Source organism: Chiloscyllium punctatum, chromosome 8, assembly GCF_047496795.1.
Source record: "Chiloscyllium punctatum isolate Juve2018m chromosome 8, sChiPun1.3, whole genome shotgun sequence".
Taxonomy (NCBI): domain Eukaryota; kingdom Metazoa; phylum Chordata; class Chondrichthyes; order Orectolobiformes; family Hemiscylliidae; genus Chiloscyllium; species Chiloscyllium punctatum.
This window is the reverse complement of record NC_092746.1, coordinates 80806280-80826218: the sequence shown is the minus strand read 5'-3', so window position 1 is coordinate 80826218 and position 19939 is coordinate 80806280. Positions and strand designations below refer to the sequence as shown.

The 19939-nt window shown below is 40.2% G+C and overlaps 1 protein-coding gene across 1 annotated transcript in view; it reads right to left on the bottom strand.

Annotated features, from left to right (window-relative positions):
• The window catches only part of LOC140480282 (MAM and LDL-receptor class A domain-containing protein 1-like), a 404689-nt gene that overhangs the window by 326541 nt on the left and 58209 nt on the right, over nucleotides 1-19939 (bottom strand). Inside the window, exons 6-9 of the mRNA XM_072574989.1 lie at nucleotides 11175-11321; nucleotides 5135-5292; nucleotides 4412-4504; nucleotides 2153-2360 (exon numbers count right to left, since the gene is read on the bottom strand). Of these exons, the coding sequence (XP_072431090.1) occupies nucleotides 2153-2360; nucleotides 4412-4504; nucleotides 5135-5292; nucleotides 11175-11321 (606 nt within the window). The remainder of the gene's footprint in view (nucleotides 1-2152; nucleotides 2361-4411; nucleotides 4505-5134; nucleotides 5293-11174; nucleotides 11322-19939) is intronic.

The window sequence follows — 19939 nt, the reverse complement described above, 5'->3', positions numbered from 1 at the left end:
CCAAGAGTAGACAGAAGAACCCTGCGTGCCCCTTGAGAAAATGTATGTAATCCTGTCCCAAGTTTCCACCCACTATGCTGCTTTCATCAAGTAGCACTTGGAACATCCTCTCCATTATGCAGTTATGTGTCAGGGACTGTTTTTTCAGTCTTACGCCATATACATCTACTTCTTATGGGTTTCGAGTAGCCAAAGACTAAAGGCATGATGACACAGCCTGTCCATTGACACCTAGTTTTGGTTCTGCTATGGACATTAGGCTCCTGATCTGATTACTACTTGTTTCCAACATGGACAGAAACAGTTAAATTCCAGAAGTGAGGTCACACTATCTATCCTTAATATCAAGGCAGCCATTTACCAAATGTGACCTTAAAAAATTTAATTCAATAGCAATTGAGTTGGGGAGATGAGGTTTTCTTTTGTTCATTGGCATCGTGGTGAGCTCAAAGAAAGATGGTTGAAGTTCCTAGAGGCCATTTATCTCAGCCTGAGGCTATTGTTGCAGGAGTTCCTTAGGATTAAGTCTCAGGCCCAAAAATTTCAACTGCCGAATTAATGACTATCGCTTCATCATAAGGTCAGAAGTGGGGGTGTTTACTGATGATTGCACAGTGTTCAATGCCATTCAAAATTCATCAGATACTGAAACAGCTCATGTTCAAACTTGGTGTGAGTGAGGTAACATTTAACCTTGAGTTAAAACACATACAAATATCAGTCTTTGTCATTTCTTGCAAGATGGAAGATGGAAACATCTGGAAATGTCTGTTGTTTGGAAATCCTGAGAACCAGCTTAAAGCTCTAGAGATATGGGTTTATGACAGCTGCCAGAACTTAAATTTAATTATTAAAACTGAAATTGTAAAGTTGGTTTCAGCAATACTGATGAGTAAAGAACTATCAACAATTGTCATAAAAATCCATTTGGGCCACTAATATCCTTTAGGGAATGAAATCTTCTGGCCTGCATGTAACTGCTGACACAGAGTCAACATAATCAACTGTTAACAGATCTCTGAAATGACCCAACTCATTTCAAGAGCAATTAGGGATGGGTTAAAAAAATGCTGACTTCAACAATGATGTCCACATCCCATCAAAGAATAAAGTAAATAGATAAAAATTGACCCCTTTCAAAATGGGAGGTGGAATGAGTAATAATTTTAGGACTCATCAGATGAACTGTGTAATCTTTGCCATTCTATTAAGGTAATTTTTCTCGACTTACTTCTTTACATCCATAAGCAGATGAAGGGCTTTTGCCCGAAATGTTGATTTCCTGCTCCTCGGATGCTGCCTAACCTGCTGTGCTTTTCCAGCACCACTCTAATCTTGAGTCTAATCTCCAGCATCTGCAGTACCCACTTCCACCTAGATATTACTGCATATCTACTTACCTAGATTCAGCTTCAATACAATAAACAACATTATGACACAATATTGCCTTTACTTGTTGCACAGAGGAATGCCAGTTCACAGAACTGGCTAAAAGAAGCAAAATCCTTGAGCTGTGGATCAGCTTTTTGTGCTCAAATGCAGTGCATTTACAACAACAGAAGGATCTTAGGAACAGAAACCAACCAGATCAGCCCCTAAAGCCTGTTCTACCATTCAATGAGATTATGGCCAGATATGTAGCCTAACTCCACATTGAAGGCATAATGAAGCTTAGTGATCAAACATGTCTACCTCAGAACCTGTAGCTATCAGAGGAGTAAATCTGCCAACAATCCAAATTGAATTCAAACATGATCATTGCATCAATCTTACCGAATGTTATTATAATAGCATGCATTTTCAATAATTAATCTAATTCCTTATACTTTGTTCTATACATTGTTCATAAAGTTCATAAATATATATATGAGCAGCAGATTTATGGTTGGGTGAAATGTACGAAGAAAAATCAGGATGTGGTGCTATATTTAATATTCACACTTATGCACTCGGAAGTATGGTTTTTAAGTGCTTCCATGAATAGAGATTTGCATAATTCAGTTTTCAACATGCAATCAGCACATTTCAATACTCTTCCATATCAATTCTGTCAGTCCTGACAAAACATTCAAATATATTTTCACAGTTTGAAATGTTAAAACCAATGAGAAGCAAACATTTAATTTCTGACCCAGAAACGTGAGGCACTTACAGCAGACTGTTTTGTCTTCATCAGCACCATCACAACAGTCAGCCTGGAAGTTGCAAACTGAATTCATAGGAATGCAGTGATCAGTTCCACAAGTAAATGTTGAAGGTGGGCAGGATCCTGATAAAAGTGTCTCTTCACAGTCATGGAATTGCAGACTATCCAGGGCCAAGAATCCTGTCCTGCTTTGAACAGAACCTACAAATGTAACCTGCAGAAATAGTAATGAGAAACTCAGTAAAACATTGCAATTTCTTTGTACTGAAGCATAACTACATTTTCTCAATCTCAATGTAAAAGCCTAGAAATAGCTCTACAATGCGACTGCAGTTTTAAAAGCACACAGACTTACTGATCCTTTAAGATTAAATTTATATTTGCTGAGTGTAAAATTTCTCTGTTATAATAAATTGCGTATATTTTTAAAGAATCATTTTAAAGTTTATAATCATTTAACTTCTAGTTTAATCCAATGTGCATTCCCCAATCATTCATTGCAGTATTTCTAACAAATATAAACTAAAAGTGACAGCATTCAATTTTTTTTATTTATTCTGAAGGTCAGAATAGTTCAATGTAATTTGCTGTTTTCCCTGCTTGCTGTGAGCTGCTGATTCCTTTGACTTGACTCCAGAACAAACTGGTCTCAGTAAAGGGAACTACGGAGATCCCTAACTCTCTATGGGTAGTTTCTTACTAGTTCAGTGGTTTTTGCTGTTGATTTGCTACAGCCCCTATAATTATTTGTAGAGGGGTTCTCTCTGGTACAGATCTAAACAACTCCACTAAGAGTTAAAACTGCTGAATCACATTTTTGTAATTGTTTTAATTAATATTACAATAGCTGTTCCACATATAATTAACAAGTTGGACAAACGCCAGATTATACAGATGCTTGAATCCATCTTCCAAAAGCATTTTTCCCAACATTTCTCTAAATTAACAGACAAGTTCATCTCCATCTGTTTTCAAAACTAAAGATTGCTGAGAGTCCATGCTCATTCCTCAGCAATGGAAAGTTTGTTGGGATATTATCAAATTATACTTGATAACTTTGCTCCATTACAAACAGCAGACACAGCAGGATGCAAAGACCATGCAGCCATGCCATTTAAAAGGTTCATCACTTCCATTTATGTTTGTTGCTCTTTTGGCCCTTTCTAATGTTGGTTAATTTTTGAATTTTAATTTTGCCTTTTGCAAGCAAATTCTAATTTCTGCTATTCAACTGCAAGAGTTTTGGCAAGAGTTAATTGGTGTTGAACTATCTTTGCTTGTCCTCAGAGCTGATGTATTGTGGTTATGTGCAGTTTGGTTTACCTTTGGGGTTTAGGACATGGGGGAGTAGTGAAGGAGATGAGAAAGTGCAGGATCAGTTAGAGTAGGAGGAAATAGTGCTGAAATCCACACATACAACAGATCCTCAAACAGCACGGCTTGCACCATAACATCACTGTGGAGCAATGCATCATGCATTATTGCTTCATAAAGGAGACTGTTGCTTATTGCTGTTTTCTACTGCAAATGATCTAAAATATATACAGCACTTTGTGCATTATCAAGTTCACCTTTGCTCTTAAGTTTTATTCAGTACGTTTTTCCTAGATTGTAGGAGGTGACATTGTGGACAGTGTATCCATGACATCTCTTGGAAGGAATTCCAATAGTAAATGTAATATCTATGGTACCTTGGACTGCACCCACAGTGTCTTCACACCCCACACTGCCATATTGCCAATTTCCTGAGCAGAAGGAGACTCCATTCCCTCAGATTGAGTTAGTTAGTGACTCAAAGGCATGCATTAATTGCTAATGCATGCTCGTATCTTGACAGCAGCCTCTGATATATTCAGTCTCCATTCCTGAATCTGTTTACAAGTCAATTTGTACGCAAGATGGAACACAATGCAAGACAATGTACTGTAGCCATTCATAAGTACAGGAAATATTCTTATAAAATATGTTTGAAATGGGAAGTATGGGGTCAAGATTCATAAGTATGAGCATTTGTAAGCTGGTCGTTCATAATTTGTGTTCCTCCTGTAATGTAGTTTTGATTGCTTTTCATTTCCCTTGAGACAATGAATTTCTCACTCGCTTAAGTTTCATGTCAATGCTTGAATTTTAACAAGTGTGAATTATAATGGAAAATGGATGAGCATTTCTGTCAGAAGTGCATGGCAGAATGTGTGTTATCAGACAGCAACTTCTAATTTTTAGCACTATATAAGTATTCTAATGAATAAATTGAACAATCTATACCTGAAACTGGCTTAGGCAATGAAGAGATTGCACCTCCCCTCTGATCCATTGGTTTTCAGTTGGTGTGTGTTCTTCCCACAGTATTATTTCCCTCTGGAGTGTACAAGAAGAAACTTTTTGAAGATAGCACCAAGGTAGTGTCACTTTATTAACCACAATATTAATTATGCTTTCTTTGATATGGTAGCTAATGAGTGTGAACATTTTTTATATCTATATTCAGAAATTGGCACCAGAGCTGACAGTGTTGAGGAAAAAAAAGAATATTTGACATGGTCGCATTGAAGATGTTTCTTGGAATTATTCAACGGACTGGATTAAAGCTTTGTACAGATTTGTTTTTGCATTACTTAACATAACTATAGGGCTTTCTTCTTTTACTGATGAAGTAGTTAATATCCTTATTAAAGAGTGTTAAAAGATCATTACAACAAACATATAATGGTTCAGTTTCCTACCATTGTTCCATCAACAAGGATTTGCATGAAATTTCTATAGCGTAACCACATCTATTGTCATTTTAATACTGTGTATTTAAAATATATGAAAGAGAGATATTTAACACCCTTATTTTTCAAAACAATGTGAATGTAGCACAATGTGTATTTCTGGAAACATATGGAATAAAGGGATAGTGTGATACTTTAGCATTTTTCATACTCAAGCTTTCATTGCAAGATTCATTTTTATTCACTAACTGAAATAGCCATTGCCTTGACTCACCTCCTGGGTTTGCAATAACACTGTGAGTACATTCCTGCCATTGATTTGGTAGAAGAATTCAAAATGGCAGTTTTGCCCTGAGTTGTAGTACACAGAACTATTAAAGAAAGCTGTCTGGGAGAATGTGAAGTTGTTAGCTTCTACCCAGACATAATGGCCTGTGAATTAAAATGAAGGAGAATGTTACATAAGAACATAGCAATTAGGAGCAGGATCAGACCATGCAACTCCTCAAGCCTTCTCTTCCTGTCAGTGATATCATGGCTAAAGTTTCAAATCAACTCGACTGTCTTATCCTACCCCATGCACCATCCTTACTCTCTTGGTGCCTAAAATCTGACAATTGACTAACTTAAACATCTGCTCCGATTGAGCAGCCCATCCATATTTGTCTGGGGTAGATCATTCCAAACATTCAAAATTCTTTGAGTGAAGAAATTTCTCCTCATCTCAGTCCTAAATAGCCAATGCATTGTCTGTGACTATAACCCCTAGCTTTACATCTCTAAGCAGAGGAAACTGACTCTCAGCACCCACTAGTATTCTCAACAGTATTCAGAAGTCAGAAAGGAGAAAGTAGGACTGCAGATGCTGGAGATCAGAGCTGAAAATGTGTTGCTGGAAAAGCGCAGCAGGTCAGGCAGCATCCAAGGAACAGGAGAATCGACGTTTCGGGCATCAGCCCTTCTTCAGGAAGTTTCCTGAAGAAGGGCTGATGCCCGAAACGTCGATTCTCCTGTTCCTTGGATGCTGCCTGACCTGCTGCGCTTTTCCAGCAGCACATTTTCAGCTCAGAAGTCAGAAAACTGAGTTTAAAAAAGGTAAAAACAATAACTGCAGATGCTGGAAACCAAATACTGGATTAGTGGTGCTGGAAGAGCACAGCAGTTCAGGCAGCATCTAAGGAGCAGCTGCTCGTTGGATGCTGCCTGAACTGCTGTGCTCTTCCAGCACCACTAATCCAGAAAACTGAGTTTAGCCTATCATTCCTGGCTGCCACTTGCTCTGATTCTGCTGGAAATAGGCGAATGATTCTTTGCACTTTAATGCATGAGGCTAGTGAAAAAGCTTGGAGAAAGTGAAGACTACAGATGCTGGAGATCAGAGCTGAAAATGTGTTGCTGGAAAAGCTCAGCAGTGAAAAAGCTATCAAGGATTCAACAGAATTTTTGTCTTTGGTAATTTACTTATTGGATTCTATTGCTAGACATGGAGGGTTAGTCGTGTGCTTTCTGTGGAGCAACTCATCAAATGTCTCCTGAAAATCTATGAATATCTATTGTTTTCCTTTTATCTATTCAAATGATCAATTCTTAAAATAAAATTATTCCATTTTAAAACACAATTTTCCGTTAACAACAATATGCTGGCCTTGAAGCATCCATTAATTTGTAAGTATTTTCTAAACAACTGTTCAGAAATGTTTTGACACATTTCTGACACCGTGGGCGGCACGGTGGCACAGTGGTTAGCACTGCTGCCTCACAGCGCCTGAGACCCGGGTTCATTTCCCGCCTCAGGCGACTGACTGTGTGGAGTTTGCACGTTCTCCCCGTGTCTGCGTGGGTTTCCTCCGGGTGCTCCGGTTTCCTCCCACAGTCCAAAGATGTGCAGGCCAGGTGAATTGGCCAAGCTAAATTGCCCATAGTGTTAGGTAAGAGGTAAATGCAGATTTGGATGTAGGGGTATGGGTGGGTTACGCTTCGGCGGGGCGGTGTGGACTTGTTGGGCCGAAGGGCCTGTTTCCACACTGTAAGTAATCTAATCTTGAGAACAAGTGGGACTTCAGTTCAGACCTCCGACTCAAAGGTAGGGACACTACCACTCTACTACAAGGGCCTTATGCATGCATTCACATACACCTTTTGCAAATTCAGTTGGCTTTATGCCAATTGGTTTTTAGCTTGCATATCCTTCCTTTTATTGTTTTTGACAATTTAGAAAGATTATGATGAGTTAACGACTGTAAATAGTTACAAAGTACTTGTTATTACATTAATTCAAGGTTCAATAACATTGGCTAGTGGTTTAGTCCAGTTCATAGTGGCCTTAGTTTTGTTTTGTCTGTATTGCTTAGCCACTAACGAGTTAGAAAATTGCCAGTTTTTGCCCATAGACTGAAAACAGCAATATTCTGTGTTTATCAGCAGGAATAAATTCTCCCAGATGATTTTTTGAGCCCACAGTTTGTCCATGAAACACAACTTAGTAACCATTTCTAGCCTAATTTCCATAAACTTTCATCCTAAATTAGAAATACTCACATTTATCAGAAATTTGGGATTGGATTTGCAATCCAGGCCTTGGATCACTTCTGGATCCCAAGCCTGCACTTCATCTGCATTTCTGGTGTGACCCTAATTGGGCTGAAGTTGAGCATGGGGCCTGGAAGTAGACTGAGATTCATCCTCCAGAATCACTAAGACAAATACCAGCTATGGTAAAAACAATGACTGCAGATGCTGAAAATCAAATACTGGATTAGTGGTGCTGGAAGAGCACAGCAGTTCAGGCAGCATCCAACGAGCAGCGAAATCAACGTTTCGGGCAAAAGCCCTTCCTGATGAAGGGCTTTTGCCCGAAACGTTGATTTCGCTGCTCGTTGGATGCTGTCTGAACTGCTGTGCTCTTCCAGCACCACTAATCCAAATACCAGCTATGGCTAGGCTTGCTATTGCCAAGCAGAATGCTTCAGAGAAGGTTTACTAGCTTGATTCTTGGAAGGAATGGGTTGTTTAATGATGATAGTTTGGACAGGCTGATTTTCTTTCAGCTAGAGTTTTGAAGAGTGAGGAGTTACTTGACTGAAGCACATAAGGTCCCGAATGGTCTTGACAAGTTGGATATGGAAATCCTCTTATATGTCAGATTTGAGAGGACACTATTTTAAAAGTAGGGGTCACCTTTTAGGACAGAGATACTATTTTATTTCTTTTAGAGTTTGTGCATCTTTGGAATTCTCTACCTCAACAAGTTGAAATGTTGAGCCTTATATAGTGATAGGAAATTTATAATGGAATGGACTTATTAGGGATAGTGAGCATGGCTTTGTGCTGTGCAGGTCTTGTATTATTAATCCAATTGTGTTTTTTCAGGAATTGATGAAAATAATTGATGAGGTTAGGGCAGTGGCTTTTGCCTACTTGGACTTTACTAAAGGATTTATCAATGTCCCTCATTATATGCTGATTCAGAAAATTAAGTCATATGGGATCCAACTTTATAAGTTGGATACAAAATTTTATTGATATTAGCAGGCAGGGAATAGTTGTGGAAGGGTTTTTTTTTCCTGACTAGAGGCTCTATGAACAATGATGTTCCTCAAGGATCAATGCTGGGACTTTCGTTGTTTGTATCGTATATAAATGATTTAGATGAAAATGTAGGTAGTCTACTTAGTAAGTTTGCAGACAACATGAAAATTGGTGGAGCACTGGGTAGTGAGGAAAGTTGTCAAAGCCTGCAGCAGGCTAGTGGTCAGGTGGAAAGTTGAGCAGAGTTATGGGTAGGTGGAGTTTAATCTGGACAGTGTATGGTAATGTATTTTGAGAGATCAAATGCAAGAATAAAGTGTATAGTAAATGGCAGGATCCTTAGGAGCATTGATATACCGAGAGATCTTGGGGCACAAGTCCATAGTTCCCTAAAAGTAGCAACGCAAGTGGATAAAGTGATAAAGAAAGCATATCGGATGTTTACCTTCATCGTTCAGGGCACTGAGTATAGAAGTTGGCAAGTCATGTTGCAGCTGTATAAAACTTTGGTTAAGCCATGTTTGGAGCATAGTATACAGTTTTGGCCACCATACTTTAGGAAGGATGTGGAGGCTTTGTACAGGGTGCAAGACAGGTTTGCCAGCCTTAGGGTATATTAACTATAAAGAGAGATTGGACAAACTTGGATTGTTCTTACTAGAGCTTTGGATGCTGAGGGGCAACCTGATAGAAGTGTATAAAGTTATGAAATGTGTGGATAAACTTGAAGGTCCAAGTCTTTGGTGGCACGGTGGCACAGTGGTTAGCACTGCTGCCTCACAGTGCCAGAGACCCGGGTTCAATTCCCACCTCAGGCGACTGACTGTGTAGAGTTTGCACATTCTCCCCGTGTCTGCGTGGGTTTCCTCCGGGTGCTCTGGTTTCCTCCTACAGTCCAACGTTGTGCAGGTCAGGTGAATTGGCCAAGCTAAATTGTCCGTAGTGTTAGATGTAGGGGAATGGGTATGGGTGGGTACGCTTCGGGGGGTCGGTGTGGACTTGTTGGGCCGAAGGGCCTGTTTCCACACTGTAAGTAATCTAAGTAATCCCCTGTTTAGGGCGGCATGGTGGCACAGTGGTTAGCACTGCTGCCTCACAGCGCCAGAGACCTGGGTTCAATTCCCACCTCAGGCGACTGACGGTGTGGAGTTTGCACATTCTCCCCTTGTCTGCGTGGGTTTCCTCCGGGTGCTCTGGTTTCCTCCCACAGTCCAAAGATGTGCAGGTTAGGTGAATTGGCCATGCTAAATTGCCCGTAGTGTTAGGTAAGGGGTAGATGTAGGGGTATGGGTGGGTTGTGCTTCGGCGGGGCGGTGTGGACTTGTTGGGCCGAAGGGCCTGTTGTTTCCACACTGTAAGTAATCTAATCTAATTTTTCCCAGGGTTCAAATGTCAAAAACAATGGGCATTGGTTTAAAATAAGAGGGGGAAATATTGAAGATACCTAAGGGCGTTAGGTGCCTGGACCGTGCTGCCAGGGGAGGCGGAAGAAGATGATATGATAACAACATTTAAGAGATATTCAGACACAAAGAGGTAGGGTATTGAAGAAGACTGACTATGTGCAGTCAGATATGATTTGTTTAGAATGGCATCATGGTTGGCATAGACATGGTGGGCCAAAAGGTCTGTTCCTTGTGTTCTCCTCTATGTTCTATGTTCTCTTCCATTGTGCTCCCAACTACAGTGCATAAAATGTGCTCCACATCTCCTCACATTCTCAGATGCAAACATTTCCTCTCTATCTTGTAAGCTAAATCTTCAAGGAGCTTAACAGGTAATGATTTAATTTGATTTATTGTTATCACATATATCTAAGTACACTGAAAAGTTTTGTTTTGTGAGCAGTATAGGCAGGTTATAACATATAAGGATATACAGGTAGTTCTTCTGTAATGCAATGGTTACATTCCTGATCAGCTCCGCATTACAGAAAAATTGCACTTTAGAAATAGCACTTAAAGTGTTGGCGATGTAATCGCAATGCTGCCAACACACATTTTAAAAATTCACGCTTTAGAAACAGTGTCCCCAGTTCATCAATTGTATTACAGCAAATTCACATTAACAAGATGCACATTATAGCAGAACTGACCTGTAAAGCTTGTAGAGTGTTTAGACAGAACGAGGCATACAAGGTTATGACTGCACAGGAAGTGTGCAAAAACAAGAGTACTTTTTACAGACTTAGAATTGATTTTTAAAAGTGTGGAACAGTTGTAAAAAATGTGAGAATAAGACCTGCTGTAAAAAGCTGGCATAAAGTTGCCCGGTGACAGCACCATCTTGAATCAGTTTTGGAATTGGAGATGTATGGGTTGCTGGATTTTCCCAAACTGTCCCCACATTGAAAATTACACTGGGATCTGAAGGCATCAGAAGAATGAGACATCATCCAGGATTGCTGTTATCACAGCATACCTGTACTGAGTGCTCAGTACAATATTGTTCTGGGTCACTGCAACATAGGAACAGGAGCAAGCAAATTAGCACCTCCAACTTATTCTACAATTCAGCTGTTCTGTGACTTAATTCCAGAAATCTGTCTTTGTGTCATATCCCTAAAACACAAGTTTCACAAAACTTTATCAATTTCTGATTTAAAATTAACAATTGATTTCACACAAACTACTAACTTTAATCTATAGGTTCTATCCCCCAGACCTCTCACCTCCAAATTGTATCATGAACTGATTTATCAGAGGATCCCAATACATAAGTTTCCATGAGTTACATATTTACAATTCTACATTTCAAATGCAATTTATAAAATTTTCTGGATTTACCCCCTGAAGAGTTTGTGCTGTGGTCTTTCAGTGGTGCTGTGCCATTCGAAGAGCTACTATGAGCTTGAACGTACAACCACACAACAGAATTCTGTGCTTCTGCAGAGTGCCATCCACATAGACCAGATTCAAAATCACAAGTTGGAACTAAAATCAGAACAAAAAGGGAATGGTCAATTAACAATAATTTGCACTTAGACTTTTTGACATAATCAATTTCTAAAGACACTTGACAGAATGAAGGCTGAGTAATAGACATGAGGATAAATAAACAACAGTGAAGGGAATGAGGAACAATACAGCCCAGGAACAGGTACTTCGACCCACCAAGCCTCTGACAACACATTTTGTCCTTTCATACTAAAACTGACTTCATTTACAGGATCTATATCCCCCTATTCTCTTCCTATTCAGGTGTTTCTTAAATGCGGCTATTGTGGCTGCTTCTACCACCTCCCCTGGCAGCACGTTCCAGGCACTCACCACCCTTTGTGAGAAAACCTCCCCGCCCTGCACCTTGAACCTGTGTCCCCTCATCATTGACCCCTCCACCCTGGGAAAAAGCCTCATACTTTCCACTCTATTTATGCCATTCACAATCTTATAAATTTCTATCAGGTCGCCACTCAAACTCCTGCATTCCAGTGAAAACAAACCCAGTCTATCTAACCTTTCTTCAATCGCTAAAACCCCCACACCAGGCGACATCCTGGTAAACATACCCTCTCCAAAGCATACACATCCTTCTGGTGGAATGGTGACCAGAACTGTATATAATACTACAAGTGTGGTGGAACTGAAGTTCTATAAAGCTGCAGCATAACTTGTCTATCCTTACACTCAATGCCTCTTCCAACGAAGGCAAGCATGCCTTAGGCCTTTTTTTACTGCCTTAACTACCTGTGCTGTCAACTTCAGTGATCTGTGGACCTGCACACTCAAATCCCTCTGCATATCAATATTCCACTGTATAATTTCCGCCTGTTCTTGAGCTTCCAAAATGCATCGCCTCACGTTTGTCCAGATTAAACTCCAACTGCCATTTTTCTGTCCATATCTCCAACTGATCTATATCCTGCTGTATCCTTTGACAATCCTCTTCACTATCTGCAACTCCATTAAGCTTTGTATCACTCACAAATTTACTAATTTGACCAGCTTTTCCTCCAAATCATTTATGTAGACCACGGATAGCAGAGGTCCCAGTACTGATCACTCTGGACCACCACTAGTCACAACCTTCCTTTCCGAAAAGCCTTCTTCCACCACTACCCTCTGTCTCCTATAACTAAGCTAGTTCTGTATCCAACTTGCCAGCTCACCTCTGGTACCATGTGACTTCACCTTTTGTACGGTCTGCCATGACAGACCTTCTCAAAAGCTTTACTGAAGTCCATATACATAACATCAAATGCATTTACTTAATCAATCATCTTTTTCACCTCCTCAAAAAACTCAATCAAGTTAGTGAGGCACGATAGCTCCCACACAAAACCATGTTGTCTATTGCAAGTAAGTCCTTTTGTTTCTAAATGTACATAGACCTTGTTCCTGAGAATCTTTTTCAATAATTTCCCAACACACAAATGTGAGGCCCGCAGGCCTGTATTTTTCTGGATTACCCCTGCTACCCTTCTTAAACAATAGGACAACATTAGCTATTCTCCAGTCCTCAGGGAGCTTATCTGTAGCCAAAAAGGATTCAAAGATGTTAGTCAATGCTCCAGCAATTTGTTTTCTTAGCTCCTTCAATATTCTGAGATAGATCCCAGCAGGAACCGGGGCCAAATCTACCCTAATACTTTAAGAAACACAACACCTGTTCTATTTAAATAGCAACTTGGCAATGACTGTGATCATTATCAAAAATCTAGGTTTACAAAAGGTTACAGGATGAACAGATAAAGTAAATAAATAGGAAAAAAAGTTTCAAAGAAAGGAATTGAAATGCCAAAAGCTTTCTTATCTGCAGAATAAAGGGAAGAAAAGGCATGGGAGGCCAATGGGAGCTGATATTATCTGAGAGAGGTTTCTCTCTAAAAGTATCTAAATCTGGCAATCTTTTAAAAAACACAAAGTAGTGGTAAAGACAATAATTTAATAAGTATTGCATCTTCCTTATGTGCATATTTATTTGTGATCTATTTCATGCAAATATTAGGAAGAGGGGCAAATGACAATGTGTGGCTTTAAGAGGTGTATTTTGTCCTTCTTTCTTTGAAGAGGGAGATTGTTTGTCACCTCTCATTCAGTCTGTGGTAATGTTAACAGCTTGTGAGTCTTGGGAGTTTTTTTTTAAAGTTGGAACAAAAATGAAGCAGCCTGGATGGATGTGGGTACCTTTCACAAACCAGGAATTCTAGTTTTCTTTAGCTTTTAGATTCAGCAGAAGGTGCTGGAATCTTAAAGAAGTAGAAGTTATATTTTTCCCCTCTCTAGACTAGAAACTGGGGTTGCTCTTCCTACTGCTGGTGTTGCATGTGAGAAAAACTCATTACTGAATTTGCCTTTTTGCCAAGGGGTGTGTTTACGGGATGTTACTGTGTTGGAACAGTTAATTAGTAATGGTTATTGTTCTATTATTCTGTTAGTTTTCCAATAGAGTTAAGTTGTTCTAAGTTCTTCTTTCTGTTACTGTATTTTAGCTATTGTTTGAGATAAATTGTACTTTGCTTAATAGTGAGTAGTTTGATTGGTTGCATTGCATGTGGAACACAGCACTTTATGTTTACCTTTATAATTTACTGTCAAGGCCACCTTCTTATGATATTTTGAGGGGGTCTAGTCTAGTGCATAACAGGCAGAGCCAAGGTCCCTAAAGAATATGCTTCCTCATTAGTCACTATGACTTCCCTAGGCTGCGGAGTATAACTTTATGGTAGCCTATCAGAAGCAATTGTGTTCCCCTCAATGGAGGGCCTTTGTTAACTCTTTCAGTCAATATCACACGCTGGCTGTAGAGTCTCATCTCAGTTCAGGTCAATAGAGGAAACACTTAGTTTGATTTTCAGGAATTTCTTGCCCTGCTAACATTTCTTACTGTCCTCTTGATTGTTTGATGCTCCAGCTGGGTGCAGACAGAGAGTCAGGGCAAACCCTGCTTTGGTGTTCCATTTCTTAGTTATATTCTCTTGTGTGTAGCGTCGCTTAGCTTCTGTGGAGTTCCACAATGTTGTATCAAGAGGAGGATCACTGAGGAAATTCAGGGTCTATATTTTATAACAGGGTAAGTGATTATTGCTTTAATCAGTGCTGCTTATTCAGTGCAGTGTAATCAGCTGAAGAATAAAAAAGAGCAGGCAGAACTATACTTAATGAAACTGTAGAGAAACACAGTGTAGCCTTGTGACAGATACAGACAGGGTATCAGGCAAATGCAGGGAGACACTACCATTTATTATATAATGATTGAATATTTAATTGTAATTGGGTGATGGACATTAACTTGTATTCATTTTCTCATCTTTAGGGGCAGACTGAAACTGTGGTTGCTAGGTTAAATGTCTGGAATGTTTGTTTCTGCAAAAATGACTAAAAAGTATGTGAAGTGTAATACTCACTTCTATGCTTCACTATCAAGCTTTACAGAGTAGATCAATTACCATCTGACCCAAGTGAGATCAACTGTTCTTTCTTGTAATTCCAAAGTAACATTTTCAACAGTCAATAGTTATAACTTCTAGAGTCTTTGATTTAGCTGCATATCTCTCTGCTTGTGCCTCTGATTGGAATTTTACCCTCCAAAAGCGGTTTATAAGCAATAACATTTGTTTACTGAAGCATGGATTACTTTATTGTTTACTTTATATTTCACAACCAGCTCTCAGAAAAACGATGGCACCTTATTATTAAGATATTTTGGCAAACCATTCTGTTAATTTGTATAGGGCCTCTATTACCTATATTTGCTTTGATTTTAAGAAAAGTACATAGAAGTACATATTGCAACATAATAATAGAATTGTCACAAACCCAGCATTGTGACAGGGTAATAAAAGGTGTTTTTGCTTCATTGGACTTTGTTATTTATTTCCGCTCTAACAGGATCTCTATCAAGATCAACATGTCAACCATAACTAAGCTGGCCATTCTGACTGTAAGAAATTATTAATGCTTTGATAGCAAACTGGATCTTGCTTGTCACAGAATAGAGTACATTCTGTTTCTTACTAAAACTGCTTCCAGCCGATGCTAAAGGAACAAAATACTTGAATATCACCGAAAAGAGACACCTTGCCTGACACTCATCAAGATAAGAATGCAAAATTTCAAATGATCATGACAATTTATACCATGGGAGAGAAGGATGTTAAATAGACAGCAGGCCAACTGATTGCTTTCTTCTTTGCAATGCACCAGCCAGAGGGAAAGCCAGAGGCCCCCTAAGCACCTGAGCAATTCAAAAAAGATGCAAAGCTTAAACATGTTCTTTATGTCTGCAGAGAATGGAATGCTTTGTATGGTACTAAGTCACTTTCAACAGGGAAGAATGAGTTTCAATGATTATCTTCGCTGTTAGTGTAGTCAATGAAATAACTCCACAGAGTTGGGTATCCTGTCAATAAGTCACCCTTTATTTACATGTGCATAGTACTTGATACTGGTCTGGCTTCCTCAGAGCCATTCAGAGTGAACAGAACCTCTTACTCTTCTGTTTATATCTGTCAGCCAGGCCTCCCTGATTGGACCAAGTTAACAGCCCCAGTCAGGGAACTCAAATTCTCGGAGGTCCACCTGTCTGACCTTGGTACAATTATTACATCCCTCCCCCTCTAAGTCCAGGATGTAGGCCTGTTCCTTCTCTTGTATCCTCTTCTGGGGCGTTTTCATACCAAGTCTGGTTCCCCGACTCATCCTTGGGTATAGGCGGTATATACCGGATCATAGCCAGCTTCTTGGACCTGGAACATCTTGACAGAAACTCATCCTCTTCTTCAGGTGCTAAAGGCATTGAGGCTGTGACATCCACCGTGGCCACCTCGGAGGTTTCTTCAATACTAAATGGAGGGGGAGAAACCAAGGATTCTGACAGCCTTTCAGGTTGTTCTGAAGGCCAGGTATGTTTTGCTGCTGTACCATTTGCTAAGTTTGCAGCTTTTATATGGTCTGTGTGCTTACTTAAAACCACTTCTCCTACGCGAACATTGTATGTCATGGGACCTGGCCTCTCATCAACCATGCGTCTTATCCATTTCTGCAGTTTCAGCACAAAACATTGTGTTCTGAAGTAAACGGTTTCTTTTGCTTAGAGTCTTGTGTCTGGCATTGATGCTGTTTCATTCTCTCCCCAAAGCCAGAAAAATCAGACTTTACCAAGTGCAGAGTCTTCTCCCATTAGCAATTCTGCTGGAGCTATCCCTGTGGTTGCATGAGGGGTGATCCGATAATCAAATAGGAACCAAGACAGTTTGATTTTGAGTAAAGCTGTTGGCTGCTTCCTTAAGCCTGCCTTCAAAGTTTGGAGATCACGTTCCACCAGACCATTTGATGATGGATGGAATGGAGCTATCCTTATATGCCGAATGCCATTTAACTTTAGGAAATACTTTTAATTCCCTGCTGATAAATGATGGCCTGGTGTCTATGACCAATAGTTCTGGGAGCCTGAGTTTGGAAAAGATGCTCGCAGCTTTTCTATCATCGTCCCCATGTTTGACGAATGAACATCCAACTACTGAGTGATCATCCACGATGACTAAGAACATTAAGTCTATGAAAGGGCTGGCACCGTTGTTATGTAACCGAGAACCAGAATTTACCCAGCCATTCCCACATCCACAGAGGAGCTGCTGGTGGTAGTTTTCATCCTTGTTGGCACTCTGGACACTGCCCTACGAACGCAGCTATGGCTGCATCCAACCCTGGCCACCAGACGTAACCTCTCACCAATATCTTCATTTTGGAAATCCCTGGATGACCCTGGTGGAGTTCAGTCAGTATCTGGTGGGACCTTTGCTCAGGCCAATCATTCTTCTTCCCTATACTAAAATACTGTCGTCGATGACGATCTGGTCTCGCTGCATCCAGCAACATTTCCATTCTAGTTGTGATGGCCCTTTCATTTCTCCCATCACCACCAGCTGTTTTAGTTTTTCCAGAACAGGATCTTTTTGCATCCATGGTCTGATATTGTCAGTGGTGACCGTAAGGATGTCCAGAAAGTTTAAAACCAGAATGGACACTTCCAGTAATGACACCACAGGTAGTATATCTGCCAGTAGGATGAAGCTCAAGGCATCCACATTTGCAATGTGGCCTCCTGGGCAATGTTTCAACCTTTAAGTGAACGCACTTAGAATGAGAGCCCACCGCTGAATTTGACCTGAAACTATGGGTGGCACAGCCTTGTCCCCTTTGAGTAGCTCTATCAGGGGTTTGTGGTCTGTTATTATAACAAACTGACATTGGGAAAGGTATTGGTGAAACTTTCTAACACCAAAGATGACAGCCAAACTTTCCTTATCTATCTGGGTGAAATTGCACTCTGCATCAGCCAAAGTCCGGGAAACATATGCTATTGAGCATTCCTCACTATTTGTCATCTGTGAGCTAGTCCTGCCCTGATACTGTTTGGAAATGTATTGCAAGTCAATACCAGATTTTGCTTGGGATCATAGTGCACCAGCATCGTAGATGATGATAGCTGCAGCTTTCCTTACTTAAAGGCTACATCTTAGCTATGAAACCACAAGCTGACCCTTTTTCAATAGCATATGTAAGGGTGCCAGGATAGAGACCAGGTTATGTATAAAGTTTCCATAAGAATTCGCCAATCTAAGCAATGTTACAGATGTGGCAGCTGGGGCACCCTTGATCACCCTCACTTTATCTTCTGACAGGTGTAACCTGGTCTTCTTGTTGACTCTATAGCCCATTTTGGGCCACCTGGAACACAAAGTTTTCTCTTCTAAGATGTATGACTGCCTCAGAGAAATGTCTAAGGACTATGCCCAAGTTCTCCAGGAGCTCTTTTTTGGTCTTCCATGTTATTAGCACATCATCTAGAGAAATGACGACCTGGGATAGACCTTGTGAAGTTCTCCATTATCCCTTGAAAAATGGCACAGGCTGATGAAAGCCCAAATGACAGTCTCATATATTGGTACAAACATGTAGGGATATTAATTGTAGCAAGAATCCAAGAATCTTCACCTAACCGCAATTACAGGTATACATAGCTTGTGTTCTACTCCATGAAGGACAGCACCTCCCCACCAGCTGTACGAATAAGTCCTCTATGCAAGGGATTGGGTATTTATCCAGCTGCAAAAAGTGCTTTACCATTTGTTTAAGATCCCCTCAAAAGTGAACGAGCCTGTTAGGCTTCATAATTGATATGACCGGTGCTGCCCATTCCACAAACTGAACTGGTTTGAAGATTCCTTCACTTTGCAGCCTTCTGATTTCAGTCTCTACTTTTGCCTGTAAGGCAAACGGCACTGGGTGGGCCTTGCAGAATTGTAGAATTGCTTCCTCATCAACATGCAGTAGCCTTGTCTCCTTTGACAGTCCTAGACCTTCCTGAAGAACTTCTGGGTATTTAACTCAGGCTTCACTCTAATCAGAAAATATTGAGCCAATCAGGGTGAATCTTCCTCAACCAATTCCACCCCATCAAGGTTGAGTCTGAATTTTACTATAATCAGTGGGAGCTGATCCAGCTGCTTCTCACAGGAGACCAGAACATAAGTTTTACCCTCAATCTGCAATGTTTCCATCGTATAGTTTCTCAGTCTAGCCAAGGTCTTGCACAATATTACGGGTTTGAGTCCATGGAAAATTCATTTTAAAAACAAGTTCTACAATCACTGATACAGCTGTGTTGGTATCAACCTCAATTAGAACCAGGTGATGACTTAAGCAGATGTTTATTTTGATTGGTTCTGACGTTGCTAAGCAATTTACTTGTTCCAAATCAGATGTAGGTGGACTTTCCAGGGTGTGCAGTCTGCTGGATAGGAACCTACGAGTTCTCTTACTCAATTTCGGTCTTGTGGGACACTTTGCTGCCTTGAGATCACATGCTGCCAGCAGTTATAATGCCTTGCCGGCCCAGTTCCTGAAGAAAATGTTAAATATTTGATCGAGGCTTGGCTTTGTTTTGGGTTTTTACTGCGGGCTGACCTAGAGTTCCTCTGTTCAGGATACGTTCCGAATGATGCAATGCAATTGCCTTCATTCAAATAGAGCTGCCTGAAGCTAGGTTGGCCTGGCAAGGATGTCCACTTCCATCAGCATACCCTGTAACTCATATGCTCCCTTTGCTGCATTTTCCAATGACAAAGCCAGTTAACGTGCCTATTTAAATTCCAGTTTAGTTTCAACTAGAAAGTGCTTTTGTATGGTTACACCATTAATCCCACATACCAAACATCTCTAAGTATCTCACTAATGGTTAAACAAAAGTCACTTGCCTCTGCCAATCATCTTAACCTTGTCAAAGATCCCAACATGTAATCCCCTGTTTCTCGAACTGCTGAGTAAAACTCATAGCATCTCAGAACTAGAGGAGGCTTGGGGGTCATAATATTCCTTAAATAAATTCCATTAACTCTTGAAAGATTTTGGTCTGGTGCCTCAGATAAAGTTAGGCTACTAATAAATGAAAAAGCTAAGGGTCCACATGCTGTCAGAGTATTACTTCTTGCTTTTCATCTGCCCCTATGTCATTTGCCCAGAAAGAAATAATGCATTCTTTCCACATTTTGGGCCAAGTCTTTGATGGCAGGATCAAGCTTCCCAAACAAGGGCATGATGCCAGAAAT